The sequence below is a fragment of the Aaosphaeria arxii genome, assembly GCF_010015735.1.
Source record: "Aaosphaeria arxii CBS 175.79 unplaced genomic scaffold BU24scaffold_3, whole genome shotgun sequence".
Classification (NCBI taxonomy): Eukaryota; Fungi; Ascomycota; class Dothideomycetes; order Pleosporales; genus Aaosphaeria; species Aaosphaeria arxii.
The window spans coordinates 2,150,001-2,174,539 of record NW_022983476.1 but is presented as its reverse complement, the minus strand read 5'-3'; the positions used below and the strand labels follow the sequence as shown (position 1 = coordinate 2,174,539).

General features: G+C 50.6%; 9 protein-coding genes across 9 annotated transcripts; 3 read left to right on the top strand and 6 right to left on the bottom strand.

The window, feature by feature from the left end:
- Positions 1-247: 247 nt before the first annotated feature.
- Positions 248-1,415, bottom strand: BU24DRAFT_344600 (uncharacterized protein; the record flags this gene model as incomplete). The annotated part of the gene is made up of 2 exons (XM_033523407.1): positions 248-550; positions 606-1,415. The coding sequence occupies 2 exons, from the start codon at positions 1,413-1,415 to the stop codon at positions 248-250; spliced, it is 1,113 nt and encodes a 370-aa protein (XP_033385956.1).
- A 6,616-nt stretch (positions 1,416-8,031) lies between these two features.
- Positions 8,032-8,529, bottom strand: BU24DRAFT_154263 (uncharacterized protein). Its single transcript, XM_033521307.1, has one exon. It carries the CDS (start codon positions 8,382-8,384, stop codon positions 8,133-8,135), a length of 252 nt encoding a protein of 83 aa, XP_033385955.1. The 5' UTR covers positions 8,385-8,529; the 3' UTR covers positions 8,032-8,132.
- A 19-nt stretch (positions 8,530-8,548) lies between these two features.
- Positions 8,549-9,101, top strand: BU24DRAFT_154258 (uncharacterized protein). The gene has a single exon (XM_033521306.1). It carries the CDS (start codon positions 8,679-8,681, stop codon positions 9,054-9,056), a length of 378 nt encoding a protein of 125 aa, XP_033385954.1. The 5' UTR covers positions 8,549-8,678; the 3' UTR covers positions 9,057-9,101.
- A 2,239-nt stretch (positions 9,102-11,340) lies between these two features.
- Positions 11,341-11,638, top strand: BU24DRAFT_460636 (uncharacterized protein; the record flags this gene model as incomplete). Its single annotated transcript, XM_033531832.1, has 2 exons — positions 11,341-11,428; positions 11,493-11,638. The coding sequence occupies 2 exons, from the start codon at positions 11,341-11,343 to the stop codon at positions 11,636-11,638; spliced, it is 234 nt and encodes a 77-aa protein (XP_033385953.1).
- Positions 11,639-13,051: 1,413 nt separating this feature from the next.
- Positions 13,052-14,014, bottom strand: BU24DRAFT_420653 (uncharacterized protein). The gene has a single exon (XM_033527530.1). The coding sequence runs from the start codon at positions 13,574-13,576 to the stop codon at positions 13,262-13,264; it is 315 nt and encodes a 104-aa protein (XP_033385952.1). The 5' UTR covers positions 13,577-14,014; the 3' UTR covers positions 13,052-13,261.
- Positions 14,015-16,572: 2,558 nt separating this feature from the next.
- BU24DRAFT_420650 (uncharacterized protein) lies at positions 16,573-17,690 on the bottom strand. Its single transcript, XM_033527529.1, has 2 exons — positions 17,482-17,690; positions 16,573-17,401 (listed from the first exon to the last, which is right to left on the bottom strand). The coding sequence occupies exons 1-2, from the start codon at positions 17,661-17,663 to the stop codon at positions 16,840-16,842; spliced, it is 744 nt and encodes a 247-aa protein (XP_033385951.1). The 5' UTR covers positions 17,664-17,690; the 3' UTR covers positions 16,573-16,839.
- A 280-nt stretch (positions 17,691-17,970) lies between these two features.
- Positions 17,971-20,069, bottom strand: BU24DRAFT_420648 (CoA-transferase family III). Its single transcript, XM_033527528.1, has 3 exons — positions 19,668-20,069; positions 18,513-19,602; positions 17,971-18,452 (listed from the first exon to the last, which is right to left on the bottom strand). The coding sequence occupies exons 1-3, from the start codon at positions 19,997-19,999 to the stop codon at positions 18,093-18,095; spliced, it is 1,782 nt and encodes a 593-aa protein (XP_033385950.1). The 5' UTR covers positions 20,000-20,069; the 3' UTR covers positions 17,971-18,092.
- A 503-nt stretch (positions 20,070-20,572) lies between these two features.
- On the top strand, positions 20,573-22,903 carry BU24DRAFT_490743 (DUF1446-domain-containing protein; the record flags this gene model as incomplete). The annotated part of the gene is made up of 7 exons (XM_033533735.1): positions 20,573-20,660; positions 20,711-20,785; positions 20,847-21,025; positions 21,077-21,349; positions 21,416-21,768; positions 21,830-22,036; positions 22,126-22,903. 7 exons carry the CDS (start codon positions 20,573-20,575, stop codon positions 22,901-22,903), a joined length of 1,953 nt encoding a protein of 650 aa, XP_033385949.1.
- On the bottom strand, positions 22,821-24,533 carry BU24DRAFT_449249 (uncharacterized protein). The gene is made up of 3 exons (XM_033530933.1): positions 23,912-24,533; positions 23,507-23,851; positions 22,821-23,452 (listed from the first exon to the last, which is right to left on the bottom strand). Exons 1-3 carry the CDS (start codon positions 24,473-24,475, stop codon positions 23,168-23,170), a joined length of 1,194 nt encoding a protein of 397 aa, XP_033385948.1. The 5' UTR covers positions 24,476-24,533; the 3' UTR covers positions 22,821-23,167.
- Between the last annotated feature and the right edge of the window lie 6 nt (positions 24,534-24,539).

The following is a 24,539-nucleotide window of genomic DNA, read 5'->3' as shown; positions in this document are numbered from 1 at the left end:
TGCTGAAAGGAAAAGGGCTTTTTGGGTACCAAATGGCTTTTCCGTTACCAAGTGGGAATAAAAACTTTTGTGTCGATGGGAATCAATCGATCAGTGACGCCGGGAGAGAAAGAAAATCCAGAACATATAGCCAAAGCCAATCTATGAGGAACCAACGCCGTGGAGCCACCTGGTATCAATGCCAACAGAGAAGGAAGCAGAACCGAGCTTGGGTAAGAATGCGATATGCGAAGAGGGAGTTGGCTCCTCAGAACATGGAGGTGTCCATGCCGGCCATGCCTGCGCCAGCAACGTTAACGTTGAGCCCTTGGAGGTTGTTGTTAAGCGCACTGAGCTGTTGTAGCTTGAGCTCGGGATTGCAATGCGGCGCGTGCGACCTGTGATATTTGAGACCGTTCAAGTTCTTGTAGCGCTTGCCGCAGACTTCGCATCGGTAAGGCTTCTCCTTCTCCATGCCGACGGTTCCGGGGTAAGGGATCGATGTCAGGGGGTCCACGATGGAGAAGGTACCGTCCTCGTTCTCCTTGAGCTGTTGGTTTTGGTGGCCGTGCTGTGTATGCGTTAGTGGCGGAAAATGAGTAGGGGTGGAGTTTGTGGGTACTAACCTGCTTGTGATACTTCAGACCGTTCTGGTTCTTGTAAGCCTTCTCGCAGCCAATAACGGGGCAGCGGAAGGGCTTGATCTCCTCGGGAGGGAAGGGGATCTGGGGGATGTTTGCACCCGCCAATTGCTGCTCCTGCAACTTCCTGAGCATCTCGGCGTTGGTCCCGGACAGACCCAGGTTCTTGTATGCCTGCATCTGGAGCTGCTGTTGGGTGATGCCACCAGCGCCCTGTTTGCTGAAGAGTCGCTTTCCGGGCTGGTCGATGGTTCCGTCAAAGCCGGGCATGCCGTTGCCGAAGTTCATGTTTCCAAAGTTCATGTCCATGCCCTGCATGCCCATTGTGTTGAAACCGTTGCCGAAGTCCATGTCGAGCTCTGCGGGCGTGCCGGGGTGGGACGAGTCTGGCGAGCTCCGGCTCTGGATGTTGTTCATCGGGGCGGTGCCGAGAGTGGGGGTGTTGACGGAAGAAACGGTGGGGTTGTTCTGGAGACCGAATTGTTGTGATGCGGCAGGCGTGGAGGGTGTGGAAGTGCGGAGACCGTTGTGATTCTGCATATTCGCAAGGTTGACGTTCAATGGCTGGAGTGGAATGTTGTTCTGGTTGAACTGTGGCTGATTGAACGCCATGGGCTGCTCCTCGATCGGGGCGAGGCCGTCGAGGGTGTTGCCTATGTCGTCCATCTCCATATCGTCCATGGAGTCCATGTCCTGGACGGTGGAGAGGTTCGTTCGGCTGAAGCCGTCAGAGCCGAATCGCTGCCTGCCTCCGATCGAACCCGACCTCGGGTGGAACCCTTGCTGAGTCTGCATCGCTGGGTCCCCTGCGGTTTGGGTCTGACCACCGGACATGCCAGCGGAGACACCTGTGTTAGACGGCATGCCGCCCTGCGCAGAGACGGAAGCCCGGGGATTCGGCGCATTTGCGTGAGTCTCCTCGAAGTGCTGCAGCAGGTCGTGCAACGAATCCAAGGTGAGACCACAGCAGGTGAAGTCTTTCATGAAAGCGGCCTCCATCTTAGGGAGATAAGAAGAAGAGTGGAAGGAGGGAGATGCGCCAAACGCAGCTGGCGAAGTGCCGGTCATCAATATGCTGCGCGAGACGAGTTAGCGACTGGCGACTGGCGACTTAGGCGACTGCGGCGGACAAAAGGAGGAAGTGGCAGGCAGAAAGGAAATGACCAGGAACTTACTCATCGCGAATCCATGAGCCTACGGAGACGCCGCCCCAGCTCAAACCGTTGACGAGACTGCCCATGGCGTTGCTCTCACGGCGAGGCCTGTCCTTCATGGAGATGGGACGGGCGCCACTGCCATAGAGGGAGGAGGCAAGGCCGCTGATGGAGTCGTGGCGGGCAGACAGGCTGGGACGAGGCTCGCGGAACTCATTGTGGGAGGTGTTTGGTTGGTTGGGGGTGGTGTTGTTGCTGTCGCGGTTCGCATTGGCCTCGCGCAGGGCGAAGGTCAGATTGGAGGTCTGGTTCTGCGGGGAGGCCGAGTTGAACCTGGGCGGTGTGATGTCGATGGGCTCAGCGGTGGAGGCCATGTCTAAGGATGGGGTGTGCAAGTGCAAGGAGCGATGTTGGTTGTCGGAAGGATACTTGGGAAGGCTCTCTGGGAAGAGAGGGAAGGTGCAATCGCCAGTATCTTCGAAGAATAAGTCCGAGTCGAGGGGGACGTTGGTCGGAGCAGTGCCGAGCTCGTGGGGCTTGCGTTGCCAGGAGAATAAGAGGTCGCGATGTTTCCGAGGTCGGTCGAAGGGTGGCGAAGAGGAGGCGTGGTTGACGGGAGTGCTGATGGGGGTGGTTTCCGCAGTTGATTCACGCGAAAAACAAAGAGAAGGAATGTCGTGTGAATCCAGCTTTACGGTGGTATGTTGGTGAGGAGAGTGTAAAAAGGATGGGGGTAATTTTATTTTTTAATTTTTGGGAGGGAGGGTAAAGTAGTAGTAGTGGCAGTGGTAGTGGTAGTGGTAATAGTAGTGAGGTGGGGAGAGAGAGTGGAAGATTGGAGACAGCTGGGCTGGGGAGTGAGTGGAGGGGAGGGGTGGGCTTGTTTTAGGGAGGGAGGGAGGGCGGCGGCGGTGGGAAGGTGTATATGAGGTGTACCGAGTAGTGTAAGAGGGTAAGAGGGTAAGAGGGTAAGAGGGTAAGAGGGTAAGAGGGTAAGAGGGTAAGAGGGTAAGAGGGTAGTGATGTATTATTGTTAATGGTGATGAGGTAAAATGTGGGAAGGTATGCAAGCAACGGGTTAGCAGGCCCAGCAGTTTTAAGCCGTTTAAGCAGCCAACAGCTTTGTTACTGGAAAAGCAGCAACTCTTAAAGGGCAAGGCGAGTTGGAGTGGTAACTGGTAAGTAAGTCCTAAGTAGTGCTCGCCGGTGATGGTGGTGGTGGTGGTGGTGGTGGTGGTGGCAGTTTAGGGTAGAGCAGGGTAGTAGGGTAGGGTAGGGTAGACTCACTCAGTAGAGAGGGCGAGCGGGCGGGCGGCGAAGAGTGACAGTAGTGAGAGAGTAGAAGAAGAGAAGGAGAAGAAGGCGGGTCCGGATGACTGTTCAACTGCGGTTGGTTCGGTTGAGGCCCAGGATGGGAGGGATGGAGGGTTGAGAGTTGGTTGCTTGGATGGATTCGGCGGATTTACTACGGATTGGTCGGTTTGGCTGGTGCGTCTGATGGTGGATGATGATGATGGATGGATGGGTTAAGTGTGTGGATGGTGGGTGGGTGTATGCGTCAAGTGGGTGGATGGGTGGGTGTATGCGTCAAGTGGGTGGTGGATGGGTGGGTGTGCGTGCGTAGGGTAGACTCGTAGGTAGAGCAGGGAAGGTCGGGTAGCGTAGGTATGGACCGTATGGGTATGGGTAGGGATTGTAATGGTAAGGTGGTAAGGGTTGCTTTAGGGCAAGGGTAGGTAGGTAGTAAGAGGTAAGTGACTAACTACCTAGGTAAGTGTAGTATGTGTGTTCAAGTCACCAACAGGCCGGTGGGCGGTGACGGTGCGTGTCGATGGTCACTTCGATAGCCGACACTCTAGTAGTATAGCAGTAGTATCGTCGATGAATGTCGGTCGCTGAGGTTGCTTTGGTCGTTCCTTTCGGTGCTGATGATGGTGATGAGATGATTCTGAAATGGACCAGCTGCAGCAATATCACTTGTAATGGTGCAGATGCGATGCACGGCGATGCAATGCGATGCGAAGCGAGAGCGAGGTTCGGACGTTGGGCCACTGTTACAGAATGTTTGATCGTATATCCTGTGGAGACGGGGGTCCCGACGTTTGTGCGGAGGCGAGTAGGAGAATGCTGGTACTTGTTGGGGTAATGAGATGGAGATGGAGATGGAGATGGAGATGAGGTAGAAGATGAGATGGAAGGCCAACAAGTGAGTTGAGGTAGGCTGTCGTATGAATATGATGAGTACTCTGTACTTTCTTGGTGCAAGGTGAGCAGGCTGACCTGGAAGTCGATACTCTTGGATGAGGCTGATGCTAGTAATGTTGACGAGGATGGTCAGAAGATAGCTGGTTCAAGTCTGATGGAGGAGTACTCGTATGAAAAGTAGAAGGTCGTGATGGTTGGTGAACAGATAGAAGCAGCAGGCAGGGAATCAATGTCCGGGGGAGGAGATGGGTTGATAAATATACGGAGTAGTAGGTACCGCGTACCAGCAATTCAAGATGGGGATGTGATGGGGATGTGATGGGAATGGGGTTATTGGGAACCGAACCGGTGGCCAGCGGCAACCATGACCTCAACCACTGTTGACTATTTACGACTACCACCGTCACCACTTACGAGAGCTACGAGAGATATCGCTGATGCTGCCTCGTTTGTACGGACGAGAGAGATGGACAGAGAGTAGAGTCTTAGTTCGTTGCCATTCCTGCATTACTGCTGCTATCATAATGCTAATGATGCTAATGATGCCGGTATGCTATACGCCCTCTCCATCCCTAGACCGGCCGGAGATGGACTACACCTTTTGCGGCGATCAACGACGGTCACTTCTATTCCCACTTCTACAGACGCAAGTGCAAGTACAAGTACACCCAAGTGTCTCTACTAAACCAACCGAGCATGAGATCGAGGTCGAACCGAGTTGAGGCTAGGAAAAGCATATTGGGGATGGGATGCGGTTAGGTGGGACGAGATGGGGATGCCAGCAACTTGATGATGGCAATAATCATTGAAACCAAGAAATGTACTATACCGAGCACCACTTCTTGTATGCCCTGTGATGGGTCGTATCAAATCATACCATCGTTATTATACTACGGAGGCATACGTAACTCTGTCCCATTCTCTCTTTCCGGTTTGTCAGTCTACTTGTACCGTCTCCAACTTCACCTACCTAGGGGTGCTGGGTACTCAGGTACCACTGGTTGAAACGAAACAGTCATAATCTTACCCGTAGGCTTCTATCATGAACCCCCAAGAGATTCCTGCTATAGAATCAACTACTCCGTACATTATTGTGATACCCAATTGTTAGGTAGATTTCCCCTTCCCCTCCATTCCGACTCCTTGCCTTCTCTTCCCTTGCCTAACCCACCCTTTCTCTCCCCACTAACGCGCATCTTGGGAACCGATTGGAAACAGATCTAGATCTACTCCGTACCTCGTAACTATTTACATCTCCCGTCATTATTGATCAATAATAATACGTCCCATCTGCAGTAGTACAGTCCCTCCTTCCTTCAAAGCTCATCCTCCATCATCCATCATCTACCTTCGGGACCGTGGCGGCACGGCTTCTGTTGCCTCCTCGTAAACCGTCTCCAACTTAAACATAGACTAAACCCTGTCGTCCGCTACTCAACCACTCGTGTGCTAGCCCAACAGCTCTGTAGGGAAGATCGCTGTAGCACTAATGGCTGTCATGGCGGCGGCCGACCCGGCGTCTTCATTCTTGGCTTTGCCTTGTACTGGTACCTACTGAACCTGTACTTGTAGCAGGTTGGCCGGTCGGCGTCTCTACTGTCTACGTCTTGGTATTGGACTCCCCTCCACTCTCCACTCCTCCACTCAGCTACCTCTCCAACACTTCCGTACGCAGAGTAGTTAATTAGTTAATTCGTAACTTGAGTTCCACTGATCACTCCTCATGCCCATGTCCATCCCATCAGATTCTATTCTAAAATATTGATCTTCCATGGCCCGTTTCCTTTTGCCCAGAGAACTCCCAAGATCATCGTCCTCGTCGAAGGTAAATCACACTAGTTAGACTATTGTAATCGCCTGTGACTACGACAAGAAGACACGACACGACACCACGACACGACACGCCGTGCAACCTGCCGACCATGCCATGCTATGCATCTTGCCGTTGTCAAAGCTTCCTAACTTCCCAATCTCCAACACTCCGTAATATTCTCCATTCTTTCCTTAACCTCCGTAGCTAGAATCCTCCGTCCAAGGAAACCGTTTCTGGCTTCCCCAATCACGATCCACCGTTCATTACTCTCCGTACTGTCCCAGTTCCTTTGCCGTTCTTGAACTGTAACCGCACCGGACTGTTTTGCACTATGTTCGAGTATCCAGTTACGTCTTCCCTAGAGCAGGTCCGAGTTTCTTGCGCACGCTACCCACGTGGCGTCCGAGGCCAACTTGAGACCCTTCCACGCACTGGCTTCTATCCGTCTGTTTCTGTTCTACAAGTCCAATGCATACACATGTACTCCGTGGTCGTGTCTTGTAGATTATTGTTATTATTATCATGTACACCGTTGCCACTGCCGTAAGTATGCGCGCCTATGGATGTACATACATACGTACGGAGTATTGAGTACCAAAACATGTACTTGCATGTGCAGTGCTGCCTGCCCCCGGTTACTACCCGCAACTGTCTCCGACCCGGAATTTACCATAGGTGAATCGGCATTCATGCGCCTTGGTACCAACCCAATAACACAACGTCCATACGGAGTATCCTGCTTGCTCGATGCTTGGTTCTCCCCGACGAAGGCCCGTCCATCATGTTCATCATCGTCCTTCATATCCATTCACCCATCCATCGTTGCTTCGTTCCTTCTATCCTTCCATACATCCATCTGGCATCCACCCTGCCATCATATCCACCAGACCCATCCATTCATCCATTTACTCGCACGGCCACCCAGATCCGTTACTGATCGATGCTCCGTACCATCTCGTGACCCATCCCCACAGGGACATACAGTCCCCAATTTCTTCCTTCCGGGGGGTCGCGACAGCCTCCCCTTCCTCATCAATTGGCATCAGACGCCAACGCCAACTTTCAGCCCTCTGAGGCCATCTCAAGCCACCAGAAACTTGAGCAACTGCAGCAAGCAAGCAGGAAAGGGCAGCCATCGTTTGTTCTAACTAGCACCGTGCTAGCCCGGCATGGCTTGTTCCGCTGGGAACTCGTTTCGTTCCGCTCTGGTTGGTAATTATTTGAGCATGGCACGGCTTCGCTTGATTCTTGACGAGCAACGGGAACAAGAGCATGAACAGAATGTCACTTTTTCCTTGCTCTGCTCACCTCACCTCACCTTTTCTTCGCGCAAGAAAGAGAGAACCCAGACCTGACCAAGACCCAGACGGGATCAGAGCAGGGCAGGCTGCGGCACTGGCTGGATGGCTTGCAGCATGAGTATCCACTACAAGCTGTAGCTACCGACTAGACGTATACAACAATTACGAGCGTGTATCCTCAGATGAGGAGGAGCACCACTTACCTCGTAATTAATTCCTACAGAAGGTACTCCGTACTACAAGACAGACCAAACGACGGACTACTCGTACTCGAAATAACGATGTACTTGTACGGAGTACTCGTACATACCACCATTGACCGGACCTCACTGTATTCCTCATACCAAGGTCGACGTTGGCCTTTACTCCCCTCACGGGCGCATACTGTGTATAACGCATCCCATCACAAGCGCGCATCGCCCAACACGACGACACCCTTGTAACTCGCGTTCCCCCAAACCCTAAGCAACTCAATCACTATTACTTGGAAAAACAAATCAGGAATGAGAAGTGGATGCTCTCCGTTTCTCTCTCTCGATCCTTATTTCTTTTTCCTTTTCTTCATATCGGCGTCTCTCTGCGACTTGCATGGTTCGCAACTTCACAGGGCCCTCACAGGTTCAACACGAAACAAAATGCACTAACGACATTGAATGACCTACATGAAAGAAGAGATGGCACTAAGCCCAGCAGCCACCAGCGCACATGCACGCGTTACGCTCGCTCTACCGTGTAAGTGCGTGCACCGGCGGCGACGGCGGCGGGCGACGATGGAGGCGCGTACCAAAGCAGCGAGACTTTCTGGAATTCGATTCCCTTTGAGTCTCGCCTTGTGAATTGCTACCGAGTACTACGAGGTACGGAATACACCTCGTACCGGTATGCCTGGTGCGCTGACTGAACTTGACATCTGAAATTACATGTTCCTAATTGACAACGTATATACCTTAGTGGAGGGGAACCCTTCCTTTCTTTTACCATATTGCCTTGCCTTGCCTCGGTGCTTGTCGGTAACAATGTAGCGATTGCCGGCGTTGGTCTAATTGGGCACTATATTATGGAAAATTCGATTTAAACGATAACGGCGATGACAACCACGATGGCGGCAGCAATGATGATGATCGCGATGGAGGTGATGATGAGGACGATGATGATAATGATGACGATGATCATTGATGATGGGGAGGTTTAAACGGCGTGAGGTCGGTGGATTGGATTGGATTGGATTTCTCGGCTGTGTAACCCAATCGGGCTGCCTACATCCCTCCTTCTTGGCGCCGGCTTTCCCCATTCAGTCCCCGTTTCGATCGCCGGCGTTCATTCTTGTCTTCCATACGTCCATAGTTACGGTACGAGTACCTCAGTTACAAGACACTCTTCACTGTGTAATTATATTGTACACAATAAGCAGAAGAGCTCTTTGGAACTACATATCACATACCTAACCGGGTGACCGACAATGTCTCGTACTCGCCGTCACTTGCGGAGTAGCTACCTACTTGTATTGATTACGAGCATCGCACTGTATTAGCCTGCCACCTGCTTCGCGGCTACAATACCTTGAACGGCCATCAACACCGTTCGTATGTCAATCATCTCGGAGGCCTCCACCTGTAGCCCTCGTACCGGACGTTTACTCCGTTGGCACAGCACGATGGTTACATGCTCTGCTCTGTTAGGATCAGATCTGCTCTGCAATGCTCTACTGAGTACAGTGTACAGTGCTATGCCGTGGCCCGTCCTGTCGTGCCATGTGTACAGGACGCAGCTCTATGCACAATACTACGAGATGTCCTTCCGCACCTCCATCATGTACATACTCCACTCCGTACGGAACCTGCTCACCTGCTCATACGCCCATCATCGGCACAAGTTTATGTACAACAGCATCACTCCACCACGCCTCCATCGCTTCCCCTCGCTCTGGACCTGCGCTTGCACGACGGAAAAGCTTCAGCCATAAGCCACACAATCCTTTCGTCCCGTCACCCCAGAGGATTGGGCTGCTTACCTTCACATTACAGCAGATGACCATTGTTAACGATCTATTTATGTTTACATGTTTACTTCCACCTGTTTACCTCGTCGTACAGGTAGCGTCGTTCCTACAGACTACACTCGAACAGGTATGCTTTGCATAGGGTGCTTCTTTCCGAACCGCTTTGCCTTCGGAACAATTGGTTATACCTTTAATTATACTCGTACATTCAAGCCAGCGATGAGACAGACACTGCTGAACCAACGCTTCCAAATCCACACTACGAATCCTGCGAACGCCATCTTCTAGGTATGCGATGTGGGCATTATCGAGGGCCGTCGTTCCCCACGGAGCGGATCTCAACGGCCAGTCGAAACATCATTCGACGATACACAGTGCATACATGCTCCGTACATTGTTCTCCACGCACTAACTATCCAGGTCGTTTACGCATTGTTGCACGATGGACTTTCCCACATGTCCGTAATCAGAATGTGGTAACCATTGACCCTTTTCCTCGTGAATTACCGTCTCCACGGCCCCGCCTGGGACCACGGCGTGCCCACGCATCGGCCTCATCGATCCTGTCGTTCAGTACTGCATCTAGAAGGTGTCTGTGTAAATGCAGTACATCACCGTGAACAGCGAATCGTATTGGAAGTTTATTTATTACATGTACATTCCAGGGCCGACCGTTCCCACACCCCGTTCCGTGCGCCTGATCTGCGAACCAATTGTACGGAGCATGTACATACAAGTTACATTGCAAGACGGGCCTGAACATGTACTACTGTATGTACACGCATACATGCATACATGCATCCTTACAGACCTACCGGTACGCACATGGTATCATACACATTTCGGATGTATGTAAACACATACATTGTACACGGCATCTGTACGTATCTCGTAGGTAGATACCCCCTCGTGACATGTTTATCCCGCGCAGACCGGCGAGCCTGAGTAGATATAGTGCCCAGCCAATGAAGAGCCGGTGCCGGCTGTTTTGAAGCGTCGCTGGGCAGGTCGCTCTAGCCTAGCCTGCAAGCAGAGATTCGGCTTCAGATTCGTACTCGCGAGCGCGCCGTTTTGGACCCTGCAGCAATCAATCACCACCACCATCAATACTAACTACCACAGAAATCCCACGTCTACACAAGGCAACCCGGGAGAATTGGAAAGGGAGCACGTACTGTAATAACATTCACACGCACATTGACGTTATATCACTGCAGATCGAATCCCCCGGTCAGACTTCCCGCATCACCATCACCACATTCTCATGCTCATCATCACCAATCCAGACAGCGAGTAGTGTTATTGTAAATAAGAGTATCACGAAAGCATCACCACCAATCCTAGCTCCATCATCCATCATCCATCGGGCGGGACAGACTTGCCAAAAGGGAAAAGGGCCACCGTTTCAAGCACGGTACGGAACAATGCGGCCTGCGCAAATTGAGACTTGTAACAACCGACCACGCCGTTCGAGACGAGTCGTCGTCGTGCATCTTTCCTTTGTCTGACTCTGCATCTGCCCGTCTGTCTGTCCATCGTCTCCCTCCGTCGTCCCTCTCCTTGCGCTCGGCCTTGCGCCTCCGAGGCTAACGCGCCAGCAGCGCTGAGCACGCCTGGGAAATCGAGGGAACCCACGTCTTCAATCTTGCTCTCTTTTTTTCCGGGATTATTGCCCCTCCATTTGATTGATCGCGGGTCTGTGCTTTTTACGTGTTCTCAACCCAGACAGATCCAAGCTGCTGCAGCTCGGACGCTTGTGGCGTCTTTTTGGAATTGTAGCACTTGGTTGGTCATTATTGTTTCTGCTTCTTGCTTTTCTGACTGCTGCTGCGACTGCTGCTGCTGCATGACCCTTTTAGGCTCGCACGAGGGAGAGCAAAGAACAGACAGGCACACAGGCACGCGGGGCGGCAAACCCAGAATGGGAAAACCCGTCTTCGAGTAAGCGTTTGAAGATGAACCTCGACATCAAATGTCCTGCAAGTTACAACGCACCAGCAACATCAGCCGCCCTCGAACAATCAAATCGGCGACTACAAAAACATCGAATTCAGAGCTGGATCGCCGCACTTTTACCCCGGCAATCAGCGGACTGACTGACTGACGACCTGGTAGTTCCGTCCACTTGCTGTGTAGGTAACTAATACTACTTTCCACTACTCCGTATACTGTCCAGTAATTACTTCGTGTCTCTCTGTAGTCTGTACGTACTGTGCATAGACTTCGCCCCACGCCTCCCTAGCCACAAATGGCTGGGCTCGACGAGATGCATCGTGCTGCCGTGTCAGCTATTGTTCCCGGCTGCACCAGCGCCAGAGCCCAGCGCCAGCGGGCAGGTCAGGCGAGCTCTTGCTGGTACCAGATCAAGATCGCCTGCCAGTCAATTGTTGACCGCCTCAGCACCATTTCACCCTCCAGAGCAAGCGAGCAAGACAAGACAAGGCAAGGCAAGGTGCATCGTGGTCCCTAAACACTCCCACCAGGAACAACCTCCTTCATTCAATTCAAAAAAGGTTGCCGACCACGCCATTCCCCTTGAAGCCTAAACCACCCACGGAGATGCATTCTTCGTAGGTAATTGCTTCACTTTCTGGACCCTGTAAGGCGTGGGCGGGTAGGCACCATAATGCCACATGCATTGTCCAAATGATTATATTTCCCTCCCACGCGATGATGGATTGAGTCTGGGAAAAAAAAGGCGACTACGGCGTCTGTGTTTCAGCAGTAGTTTGCTAAAGTCCACACAGACCTCTTGTTACCTCTACCTCTTTAGATCCTGTCCGCCTTAAGTAGCAATGCAGCAGTATGTAGTATGCAGGCATTGGCGGGCGCCTTGGCAGAAACCTCTGTGCGCCTTTCGATGGCAGGACCCTATCAGGGTTCTAGAGAATGAATCCGAATTCCAGGGTCTTGCCTACCCATTCAATTGACCCGAATGGAGAAATTGTGAAAGGTCTTGGCTGGCCTTTTCCATTTCGTCTCTGTTCAAACCTCAAACAGAGAAAAAAAGACGAGAGAGCGGTGAGGGCGGGAAATAGGTAGGGTAATGGTATTTCCGGCCTCGGTGGTGTGTACATTGCAATTCCAAAAATGCACGGCGGCGAATATCGCGGTGAAATCTAATGGAGTAAATTACCTGCTGGCCCCATCGTTGCGTTCGATCGTGGTGTCACGCTGATCCGTGGTGGGCGAAGATCATGACGACAACAGCACACACAGTCTCTCTCTCTCACACCCACTCACTTAGCGATTGATTGAATGGATGGATGAATGGGCTGGTGGAGGTGTGAACGAAAACACGCGGCATCTCACCTAGGGTTCAACGAATCTAAGACGGGATGCCACGTTCTCCTAGGCGTCGTCTTCGCCGGGTTCCTGCGTTCCCAATATTCTCATCAATCATTCAAAACACCAGCCTCAACAATAACATGTCGGGGCCACGAGTGAGTAGTGCGTAGTCAGTATTACTATCCATACCTCGTAGTGTATACAGATGGAAACAAACTTTTTCGCCACAGATTCGAATCTAGGTACCAACCATTAGAAATCACTCGAGAGCAGCGGCGGCGGCGAGCCTAACTAACCTACTAAACTAACGACTCGGAGTCTACCGAGTACCTTCACGTCGGAAATACTCCCCCTTCGTCAGCCCCCCCAGGTTTCCCTGCGACGGCGGAAAACAGGTCTATTGGGTCCGGTCCGGGCGTGGCTGGTGAAAAGGCAAATCGGCCAGACCCGTGCCTCCTACGTCCTGCCTTTCAGCTGCCATCGAACAACAAGACCGTTGAGTTCGCCTCCCGTAAGATTTGAAATGCAAACACACGAGACGACAACGACATACGAACAACTGTTCCCTAGCATGAACGATTGATTCGTAACGCCGGTCGTAAGCCCCCCCCGCCCCTGCCCAAACAGGTATACCTTTCAGGTCCACCAAATCCATCAATCAATTACCCTATCCCATCGCGAGACCGGAAGTTCTTCGGCGAGAAATGGGGTAACTTTTTTGCTTTCTTTTATTGCCTGATTGCTTGCTTGCTTGCTTGCTTAAACTTACTTTGTAAACTTGACAAAAAAAGATGGGATGACGGAACCGCATGTGAATCGATCGATCAGACCAATCAACCAAGGAAAGAGAGGCTACTTCCTTGCCAATTATTGTGTCATCGCTATATTGTACATGCATCATCCCACGTCGACGACGTCGTCGTTGTTGTCGTCGCGGTGATAGTGTAGTGTCCCAGGACCTTGCTTTGCTTGCTTGCTTGCTGGCTGGTGCTGGTGCTTGCTGGTTCTGCACCACTTACTCGCATGTCCACCCCCGTGCCGAAGGGAAGGTTAGATACCATACCCTTACCCTCGGGCTTTGCCATACCTGTACTTTCAGCCCTAGGAGCAAGCGCCGGCGCCCGCCTCTGCCGTCTTTTGCGAGCGATATTCGGTCCGTATGGTATGCCATGCCTTGTTAACTGCACGTACAGCATGTCATGTACGGACACGTTGCCGAGGTATCAAGGTGTGCGTGCGTTATTTATAGTAATGTCGACGTTCTTGTTTTACTTGGTGATGGGACGGTTGGCATTTGGAAAGAGTGCATGGTAGAGCTTGTGGGATTGAAGTGGAGTGCCGTAAATTGAAGTAAAATGGGATTATAATAGTTTCTCTCGAGACTGTTTTTCTATTGTTGTAAATTGATGATGGTGATGGCGATGGCGATGGCGATGGCGAGGGGGCGAAGAATCTTGGGTGTATACTTGCGTGTTCACTGCTTCTGCTTCGAAGTAATTGGTTGTCAATGGAAGAAAGACAGTATGTATGCATGTGTTTATATACGTGGGAATGCGGTTCCATCAATGTATCTAGTCTCGAGATTGTTCCAAGAACATCTCATTACTCGTAACTCAATGAGCATTTTGAGGGCCCAGGATCCATGTGATGTCTACGAGTATGTGTTATATATCTTTGACTATATTATATGGACATTTGTGACTGTTATATATCTACAACTACATATCAACAACAACACATTCCCGGTACGAACATTCACAACATGCATTTTCTTGGCTGTCGTCGTCAACAGGATGATTTGAGAAATCATATCAATTGTACACTTGTTAGGAACATGGACAAGGAAAATAGCGAAGCATATTGAAGCATCCCACACGCAAACATCTTTCTCTATTGTGTCTTTTTCCACTGCCAGCCAACGAGCTTGCACATGTACACACCCATACTCTGTATAGACAGAAAGAACAAGATGTAGAGTCGTTCCAATCGGGTGTGGCTGGCTCACATGGCAGGTAAATGTTGGAGGTACGATGCCGGCGGAAAGTTAACATAACGCGGCAAAGACCAATGAAAGAACGGGATACTCTAAGTTCCAGCCACGATGCCTCATGAACCATATCTCGTGATTGGGGATCGATGGCGATAAAACCTGATCTTCTATATCTACAGACCATGCAGATCTGAAAGATATAGCTGCGCCTTAATTCGTTGCAGACGAGTCAGATCACGCAACTCAAATACAAAACAAGATTTTGACGTTCAAGAATGAAAATTGATGCCGAGTACAACACCGAAGGTACGAGGTACATGAGTTGGTAGTTGTGATGTTGGAGGTCGATGTCCAGGCGATTGGTCAGGCGTAGCTTACTACAAGTTCGAGTAGGGAAGCTGTCTCGCTTGACGGAGCGGAGGGAATGCGGAGCCTAGGGGTATGGGGCATCGTGCATATCCAATCTCACTCTCAATTTCGTAGACATGGGCAAGCGATGGGTTCTACTGCTGTTGTATGGGGCGTTGCAATCGCGGCGTAGCGCTGGAAGCGTGCTCTGGCGTGTATGGCGAATGGTGGATTAGTGGTGGTTGTGAGCCCATGCAGTGATGTCAGCGGGATGCAGTTTGTTGGGATGTGACTTATCGTCCTTCGAGGATAGTGAGGGGGGTGTAAGACCATGGGAACTAAAACGCCATGCATGGGAAATAAAGTATGAATCGGGACTTGCTAGTTCGTGCCAAACTTTTGATCGCGATTTACGAGCGTTCACATTGAGCCGTGTGGTTGTCACTGGTGTTGGTTAGGTACCTAGGTAGTTGGTTGTGAGGGACGGAACGTGCTTTTGACGATGTTCGCCACGGGTGAAACGGAATGCTTGCGTGTTGGTGGGGGTTGGGGGATTGGAGGATTCTCGGGAGATTGTGTCAAGGATGTCGGCAGATGGAAGGATGTATTGTGATTTGTGTCTTTGTTCTGTTCTGCAGCATATTGTCGGCTTGCTTTCCATTTGCTTTATCGAACGACGCGATCTACATCTATCTAGATAACTCCTCTATGCAATTAGACGCAGACGAACAGGTTAACAACCCATCCGTCCCATTCTGTATCCGCCGCCGTGCCTTGATCGTTGATTCTTGCCCCGCTTAACAACTGGCTAACAAGTAACGCAAAGCGATGCATGAAAGAGATAATAATGAACGATTACTCTTGTCGGACCGTTTCCCCTGGTCAACCCATCAATCGATCGCATCGCAAGCAACAATCAACAATCTTCCAAACAACAGTGACGGCATCATTGTGTGTCCTCCGATTTGGAAACGAAGATCAATTCCTCTTCTTACCTACCTATGCATAGCTCTCTCCTGCACACTCGCTTCATAACGCCCGCTAATGACTCGCTGCAAGCTACCCCTCCTCCTCCTCCTCCTCATCATCATCACCACCACTTCCACCATCGTTATTCCCCAGACTCCTAAGCGAATTCCGAATGAGCTATTGAAATAGCACGCGGGTGCCAGTGAACGACTCGTATCTCTCCGGCGAAGCACCGTATGGCTTTTAATAAGGTACTGCACCACCGAATTGAGGCCGACACGGCTGCCTTGATATCAACGACTTAGCTTTCGATTGCCGCTTACCGACGATCAACCTCAATCTTGAGGCCCATCTACATCATCATTGTCGGCTGAGATAGTGATAAGAAATATGCCACGCCCTTTATACAAAAGTGGTATACCGATTGACGTTTGTGACTACGGTAAGGGAATGGGGTATCACATGTTGAAAAGAAGGGATACATACATTCGTCCATGTTGACTTCACATGTCCCTTTCTATCTATGATCAGTCCCTTTTCTATCTAACATAGTAGATTTAAGATATAGATTTCGTCAATCACTGATCTTGCAGTACTTTAGAACTTCGTACATACATAGCGATCTCGTACATGTACTTCATCGCGTTCTACGTGCGAGTACAAGTTGTATCAATGTAAAGTCGGCTTTCCTGCCGATCAATTGCAAAGATAACGATTGTTCTTCTAGTGATCGATCAATTCTCTCAACAAGTTGTTCGTTGGGCGAAATACCTCCCCTACATTGGATCCCTAGCTGCTCAGACTGCTGATTGATGGAGTGTTGAGACTGGCATGCGGTCTCGGAGTTACTAAGACGGGATGGCAAATGTACTAGTTGATATCAAGATGCATTATTACATTGTACTCAAAATTCCCCTGGTACTTCGAATCTAGTTGCATAGAGTGCATCCAGTTGTTTCGAAAATGAACGTATGGCGCGTTACCTACGTGTAGCCGCATAGCAATTGCTTCCGGTCGTCCAGGTAATTGCACGCTGAACGTCCGCGTCGATGAGATTCCAACACATCTTTGTGCATTTCCTTCCTAGTGCACATACTCCTCCCCAATCATCAAGATCAATAGACTTCAGCTAAACGTCCCCAGACATATCCCTTAGATATACCGCCCATAAATCCAATATCCACCATGCCTCCACGCTCCAGCCAGAAACACTGGCTCCACCTCGGTCTTAAAACCTACAGGCTTGAATCCTAACTTACCAAGCACACCCCTACTGCCCTGATTTGACTCATCCACACCCGCCTCAAGGTAGTTTAGAAATCCAGTCTTCTCCCTCGCGCAGTAAGCCGCGTAGGTCTCCAGCATCGCAGTGTTGGCCTCCGTGGCATACCCTTTGCCCCAGGCGGATTTGAACAAGGCGTAGCCGATCACGCGGAGATTGAGCGGCTTCGATGCGTCGGATGAGTGTGAGGAAGGAGGTGGAGGAGGTGGGAGAACGGGGCTGATGGCCTGTCTTCGGAGACCCGTTTTACCTATGTATTTTCCCGGATTGTTCATGTTTATTTCTTTTGTGGCGGTTGGAGCTTCGGTGGATGACGATGAAGGTGAAATTTCGGGTTTCTCGAAAATGGCGTACATGAGATGGTCGAATTTCTCTACGTGGTCTATCATCCATTCTCGGCTTTCTTCATAGGATTTACAGGCTCCGTGCATGCTGTAAATATGTCAGTTAGATATCATAAGGAAATTGTAATGTGACGAGATTATGTATATAAAAAACAGATGGTGCGGTACCTCCACGACGTTGCGACTGGATCAGTCCACCACTCGTGGAACCATTGCAAATGCTGCGATCCCTCTTCCGTGTCGGTTAGTCGCAGTAAAATGAGTCGGGGCGTCTCGATCACAGAGTCTATATTTTGCATTGTTGCACTCCGTTTGCGCAGTGCTGAAGTTGAAATTCCATTGTCAGCCATGTTGTTTAATTCAGCTATCTAGAAGGCACGTGAATCGAAATGTAGTCGATATCTCTACATTCCTTGTTCAAAGAAATTTGTCCAACTTAAATGCATTCAAGTTTAAGACATGGCGTGTATTGTAACATCGATTTCGTTGGTAGGGCGTTAAGTTGACTCATACATGCGTTGGTCGTATTTCCCACTCATCGCGCGGTACCGAATCAGGAAGGTCGCTTTGCGACAAACAAGGGCATCCCGTCAACTGAGGCTGAATATCAGGCACCAATCCACGTGAACTCGCGTTGCTCGTTGTATGCTGTGTGAACTCGGAATTCGGAATTCGCAAACATGCAGACTCATTTCATTATATGCCTCAATGATGCAGTATCATGCTTCTCCATCGATCAATCACGCATAATGCCCCAATAGCACTTCATGTCAATATCTCTAAGCCACCACCTCCGTCATCAGATCCTGTGGCCATCTTGCTTGGTCCGTTCCATTACCCCTCGCGCCAACGTTGTATGCCAGTCTGACCTTACCCTCAGGGAATCTGATCACAGGCTTCAAGCCAACAATGTCCGTTCCGATCGCCCCAGAGCGTTTCCTCTCAAAGAAATCGGGGTTGAACAGGATGTCATTTGAATTATCCTTCAACATCTTCAGCAGACGTGGAAGCGTGTAGAGCATGTTGTGGTAGTGTCGGAAGACCTGTCGGCCATTGCGAGTCCAGACGTCCTGCCACACTGGCTCTGGATAAGTGCCTACGGAGTTGACGAGCCATTGTGAATAGTAGTTAAGCGCGATCTGGTGGTACTCGGTCAGTAGGAACATTCAATCGAACTTTAGTGAAAGGAATATACATACGTCGACCTTGTAGGAGCCACCCTCTGCCCCTCGTTTCAACAGGGCGTTCAAGATGGCGACAACACCAGCAACTCCAGTGCAGAAATCAGAGTTTGGAAAGACGGGCGTCACAGGCTCGTCGTTACCCATGGCTCGCCCAAACTCCATGGATACACCAACATTCGCGTCCGAGATCTGCTGCCATCCACTCCTGTAAGACCACGGGCCCTGCCATCCATAGCAATTCTCTCGAACGACAATCAGACCCCGCTCCCGGTCCTTGGTGAGCTCGAGGAGTCCGTCTAATGAGAACCCATACTTGTCGAGGACACCAGGCCTGTACCCTTGAATCACGACATCCGCTTCTCTGACGAGAGCACGAAGCTTCTCGCGATCCTCCTCCTTGCGGAAGTCAAGATGCGCGCTCCACTTGCCCCAACTTAGATCAGGATGCAGAGAGGACATGTCTGTGATATGTTCTGCTGTGATTCTCATGACACTGGCTCCTAGCTCGGCGAGGCCACGCCCGACAGCAGGGGCGGCGATGATGCGTGTCAGATCTACAATCTTCAATCCAGCGAGTGGCCGCTCAGGTGACGTCTGGGGCGAATCTGGCCACCATGATGCAGGCTGATTGGCATTCTTCACATCATGGATCTCGTATAAGCCCACGTGGGCATTCGCTTTGCCGTGCTCGCTGTTCTTAAACTCTTCAGTCGTCCATGCTATCGTGCCGGCCTGCTTGTATACATCGGAAGCGAGCCGTTGCATTTCTTGTGAGTCTATTTGACCCACTTTCTCAATGTACTCTTCGCAACCTTCCTCGTACGAAGCGACGTCCTTGTTTGGTTCAATACCAACGGACTGCTGTGAAGGCTCCGCGTTCATACTTCCATGAAGGTGGAAGAACCTTCCGTCTTTGGTCCGGTAGATGTTGGTGGCGAGAGAGCCGTGCAGCGTTCTTGATCCTGGATGGAGGTCTGTATCCTTGAAATATTTCTGGATTGCAGCTCTTCCCTTTGGCGTGCCTGCTGAGGAAAAGGAGATATTGTCGCCGTCTGGATCGATTGTGTTGAGCAGAATCGACATGATGAACAACTGTGCGTGGTCGCTGGTATAAACATCAGTTACTATATTCTTTTAAGAGTGAATACATCTCTACATGGTAAAACTTACGTGTTGATGACAGCTTCTTGCGGCTCTACTCCGTACTTCCTCTTCAACAAAACATTGATCATCGCAGCCTCGAGGCCCTTAAGCGAAGCAATACTCTCTGCGAATCGCCAATTGATGGGGATACTTGGCTTGTCTGTCCCAACAAATTTGACTTTCTTTGCGCATTCTGTGATCTCTTCCGGCAAAGTGGATGCAATGAGGGGGTTTCTCAGGATGCCATTTTTAAAGATTTGTTGGGTCTCCTTTGGAATGGAGTATGAGCTGACACCATTGCTTTCGCCATTCGTGCCATTCGTGCCATTCACATGGCCGTTGACACCATTCGAAGCCATTTTTTGTAAAGTTTGTGCGTGAAGAATGATGGCGATGCTGCAATATAGAATGATAAATTGCTACGTAAACTCCCTCCACTTTTTCGGCCGAGACATCGACTCGTTGGAATCTTATAGACATTGCAGTCCCCACTGATTCTATGTCATGTGACCATGTAGACGACGAGGATGGGTATCCTTCTCCAATCCCGTCGCTCTCGACGTGCTCGATTCAGCGTGTTGCGGTCTTGTCTGTCGAGTCGACTATGTCGAGTTGGTGCGTCGGGCCAATCGCCGTCGAGAACGGGACTACACCTCGCTCTTAAGTGGGAGCATAGCGGGGGCGGAGTGCACCACATGAGTTCGGGATCAGTAAATGCTGCATTGCGCCGAGCTTAATTGTAATCAACAAAGCGGAGCGAGGTTGGATGATATCCTCCATACTTTATTATTGATCAAAGGAGCGTTTGTAAGGTTTACAGTCTGGTCTTACGACAACTTGTAAAAGGGGTTGAATTGCTTTTATATCGCCCTTTCAAATTATCAATTCATCTTCCCGCTTTAGAGTGCATAGTGCCTACAAAGATATGAGATATGGCTACCAACTCCCAGTATTCGAACAGGTGGACTGAGCAGCGGGGGACAAGGCCTGCTAGAATCGCCAATTGTTCCGGTTACAAAGGTAAACCAACTCGATGTCTGGGCCAAGAACATTGCTGATCATTATCAAAGCTGACCCCGGTTATCACATGAGATTGCAAGCGGAATTGGGTGATGTAGACTATATCACAGGCGACTACCTCGCTGGTATGTACATGCATCTCTATGATTCGGCACCGAAATATATAATGATACTCATCGCTGGCAGAGGTGAACATTGCAGAGAATGCACAAGCGCACGCTGCAGGCCAACATCCCGGTTGGGAGCAGACAGCCTGGGACGGTATAGAGCAGACAATTGATCTGCTCAACGAGAAACGTATCAAAGTAATTGTGAATGGTGGCGCACATAACCCACAAGGCCTTGCAGAGAAGGTCCACGAGCTGGTGAGCATATCATACGGAAGACGAGTTGTTTCACTACTAACTTTGTCCCAGGTTGTTTCAAAGGGATACAATCTTAAAGTTGCATATGTCCTTGGTGACAACCTCATTGAGGAAATGCGTGATATCAAGTCCAAGGGACTACCCGCCCACCTCGACAGTGCCAATGACGGAGTGCGTTACGCAGAGCACACTCTTGATCTCCTGGAGAAAGAGAATAAGCCAATCGTCAGTGCGAATGCCTATCTTGGAGCTCGAGAGATTGTCAAGGGACTCGAAAATGGTGCCGATATTATCATCGCGGGCAGAGTTGCCGATGCTAGTCCTGTATGTATAACCGGCGTTCTTTCTCTCGCTTTTCTCCTACCTGTTGCATGCTAATTCAATTATAAGGTCATTGGAGCAGCATGGTTCTGGCACTCATGGTCCGACACTGATTTTGATGAACTTGCCGGTGCGCTCATTGCAGGTCATTTGATCGAATGCAGTGGGTACGTCACGGGATCAAACTTCGCGGGCTTCTACGAGTATCCATACGAAGACCTCTTCGATATCACATTCGGCATTGCTGAAGTGGAAAGGGATGGCACTTGCGTCGTCACCAAGCATGAGGGTAAGAAGGGTTTCGTCACCGAAGACACGGTCAAGTGCCAGTTCCTGTACGAACTACAGGGCAACGAGTACTTGAACAGTGACGTAAAGGCCATTCTAGACGGTGTCAAAGTTGAGCAGGTGGGCAAAAATCGGTATGTACTACAACCCTCTGCTACTCAGCATTGCTATTCGACACAAGTCTGACACCATCAGTGTCCGCCTCTGGGGCATCAAGGGTCGTCCACCACCACCGACGACCAAACTAGCCATCTTTTATGCAGCAGGCTTCCAGTCTGAGATAGTTGTGAACGCAACCGGCTATGGCACAAATGAGAAGTTCGAATTGTATGAGCGCATGATGAAGTTCGGCCTCAAACGATTAGGTCTCTTGGACAAGTTTGATGTTCTTGAGTTCCAGAGGTAAGTTTGATTATTCCTTTTCACTCTCACAGCGATCATCTCGATCGTCCCTGTCCCTATGCATAAACAGCACCACTGACAATTTTCAGAATTGGCATCCCCGAGCCTAATCCCCGGTCTCAGCTCCGCAGTACCTCGTACCTCCGGATCTTCGCTGAGGCCTCGGACGCCGCAGTCAACCTTGGCCTGGCCTCCCTCCTTGGAGAGTTCGCCATGCAGCACTACTCCGGCTTCCATTCTACGATGGACCACCGCACCGCCGTCCCCAAACCTTACCTCTCCTACTACCCCGCCATATATCCCCAATCCTCTCTCAAGACCTCCATCAACCTCCTCGGACCCAACAACACCCTGACCTCCATCCCCACAACCCCACCGACGAAGACCGAAGCACTCACCAAACGCCCGACCTACGAGACCGCTAACCCAGCAATCCTCACATCTTTCGGTCCCACTGCGAAAGCTCGCCTAGGAGACGTCGTGCTCGCTCGATCAGGCGACAAGGGCGCGAACGCCAACATCGGTTTCTTCGTCCCAACCGCCCTGCCATCCTCCTATCCATCTTCATCTCCACTCTACGAGGAAACATGGGACTGGCTTCGCTCCTATCTCACTGTTGCCAAGCTGCAGGAAATGTTCGCTGACTCCTGGAACCCGGACTTCTTCGTCGAAAGAGTCGAGTTTCCGGGTATCAAGGCAGTGCATTTCGTTGTTTACGGTGTCTTGGGAAGAGGTGTCAGTGGGTCGAGTAGACTGGATGCTTTCGCGAAGGGGATGGGCGATTGGCTTAGAGATTGTGTCGTCGATGTACCAGTTAAGTTCTTAGAGGGCAGAGGGAAGACCGGTGCAGCTAAGGCCTCGTTGTGAGTTGAAAGCGACTGGTGGAGTCCAGCAGAGTAGCTTTAACAGACTGCAATTGTATATATTATTGGAAACAAAGCATGCTTGAGTTCTTCTTTCGCACAGAAGAATAATGTGTCCTTACTAAATCTAAAATCCTCCTAAATGTGCGAGAATAAATCATTCAAAACTGTGAGTAAGTCGCGCTTTCTCCAAACTCCCGGGTATCTGTAAAATATTACTGCAACATCTCCTCTTTGGTATATCAACCAGCGCTTGATTTGGTATACCTCACTCCAGTACTCGACTCTCTCCATTACCCACTTCCTCGAAATGTACGTTTTCCAGCTCACTGCCATCAATGTCTTCCCCCTGAGCGCTCGCTTCGGTCCTGGCCTGTTTCAATGCGTCCTCCACAGTCCATACCTTTCGTCGCAGGAACCATCCAATCAATCCTCCCCCGACCTTGATCTCGTCGTGTGTAGCAATCCAATACTTCGCTCGTAATATGCGTTGAGCTTTGAGGCCGTTGTGTGCACCCAGATTGAGTTGTTGAGCGGCAGATATCGACACATCATGTAAACCATGTAAGAATGCGAGTGTATGCAACGGTGGATCGGCATCGCCTACGACTTCTAGCGCCTGGTGCTGGATGCCATGTGGTGTATATATCACACATTCCGCCGCATCTTGGCCGGACATCCCCTCTGAGCTCGGTTCTTCGCCGTGGATGGAGAGGAGGGAAGAGCGCTTCCTTGCTGGCGTAGAGGGAAGAAAAGGATGGGTTGAGAAAGCTATCAGCAGGGCTGAATGATAGTATAGGGCGTCGGAGGCGGCTGTGAGGCGCGAGATCGAGAGCCAGGCTGGCAGGGGCGAGAGCGAATGATCGCGCCAGTCCGAGTTTGAAGGGCTGAAGGTCGGGGTCGTGAGAACGGTTCGGAAATGGGAGAATGACTGGATCAGCTTCGCTGCTTGCTAAAGGAATGTTAGATCCTCCAATGCTCATCTGTGAGTATTCCTACAAGTTGAACTCACTTCTGTCGCGAGCACTGGCACATCGGGATGCACTTCCAAAAGCGTCTCCTTATGGCAGTGATCCGTAAACTCATGACTGATGGCCACTGCATCAACCAAAGTCTTCTCTTCCATAAAATGGTCGATGTCCATAGCATTAGCACCAAGCTCTGATTTCCTCCCGAATGAGCTCCTACCCCTCAAACTTCCTCTTCCCTTGGGCGCGCCTCCATGTCTGATTCCACCGGCCAATACTTCAATTTGCCGGCACAGCTCATCCACCTCCTTCACGCTCTTGACTGCACTCTCTTCCTTATGCCATTGCTGTGAGAACCAACGGGCGACATCGCTTTGCCCACCCACAAACCAGGGGTCAATTAAAATATTATAGTATATACGCGACCCATGCTTTGTAGCGGAAGCAGGTCGAGGGATCTGAAGAAGCCAGGACGTGTCGGCGTTAAGGTGGTGGAGGATCGGTCGGCGCGTCGCAAGGGAGCGCACGATAGATTCGCGTATTTCAAGGTGTAGCTGCGTGTCAGGACTATCGTCGAGATTCGAGGGGAGCGCGTTATGTGCCGACATTGTATAGAGAAAGTATTAAGGTGACATTTTTTAATTGAAAGATTGAGCGGTGTTCGTAGGTGAC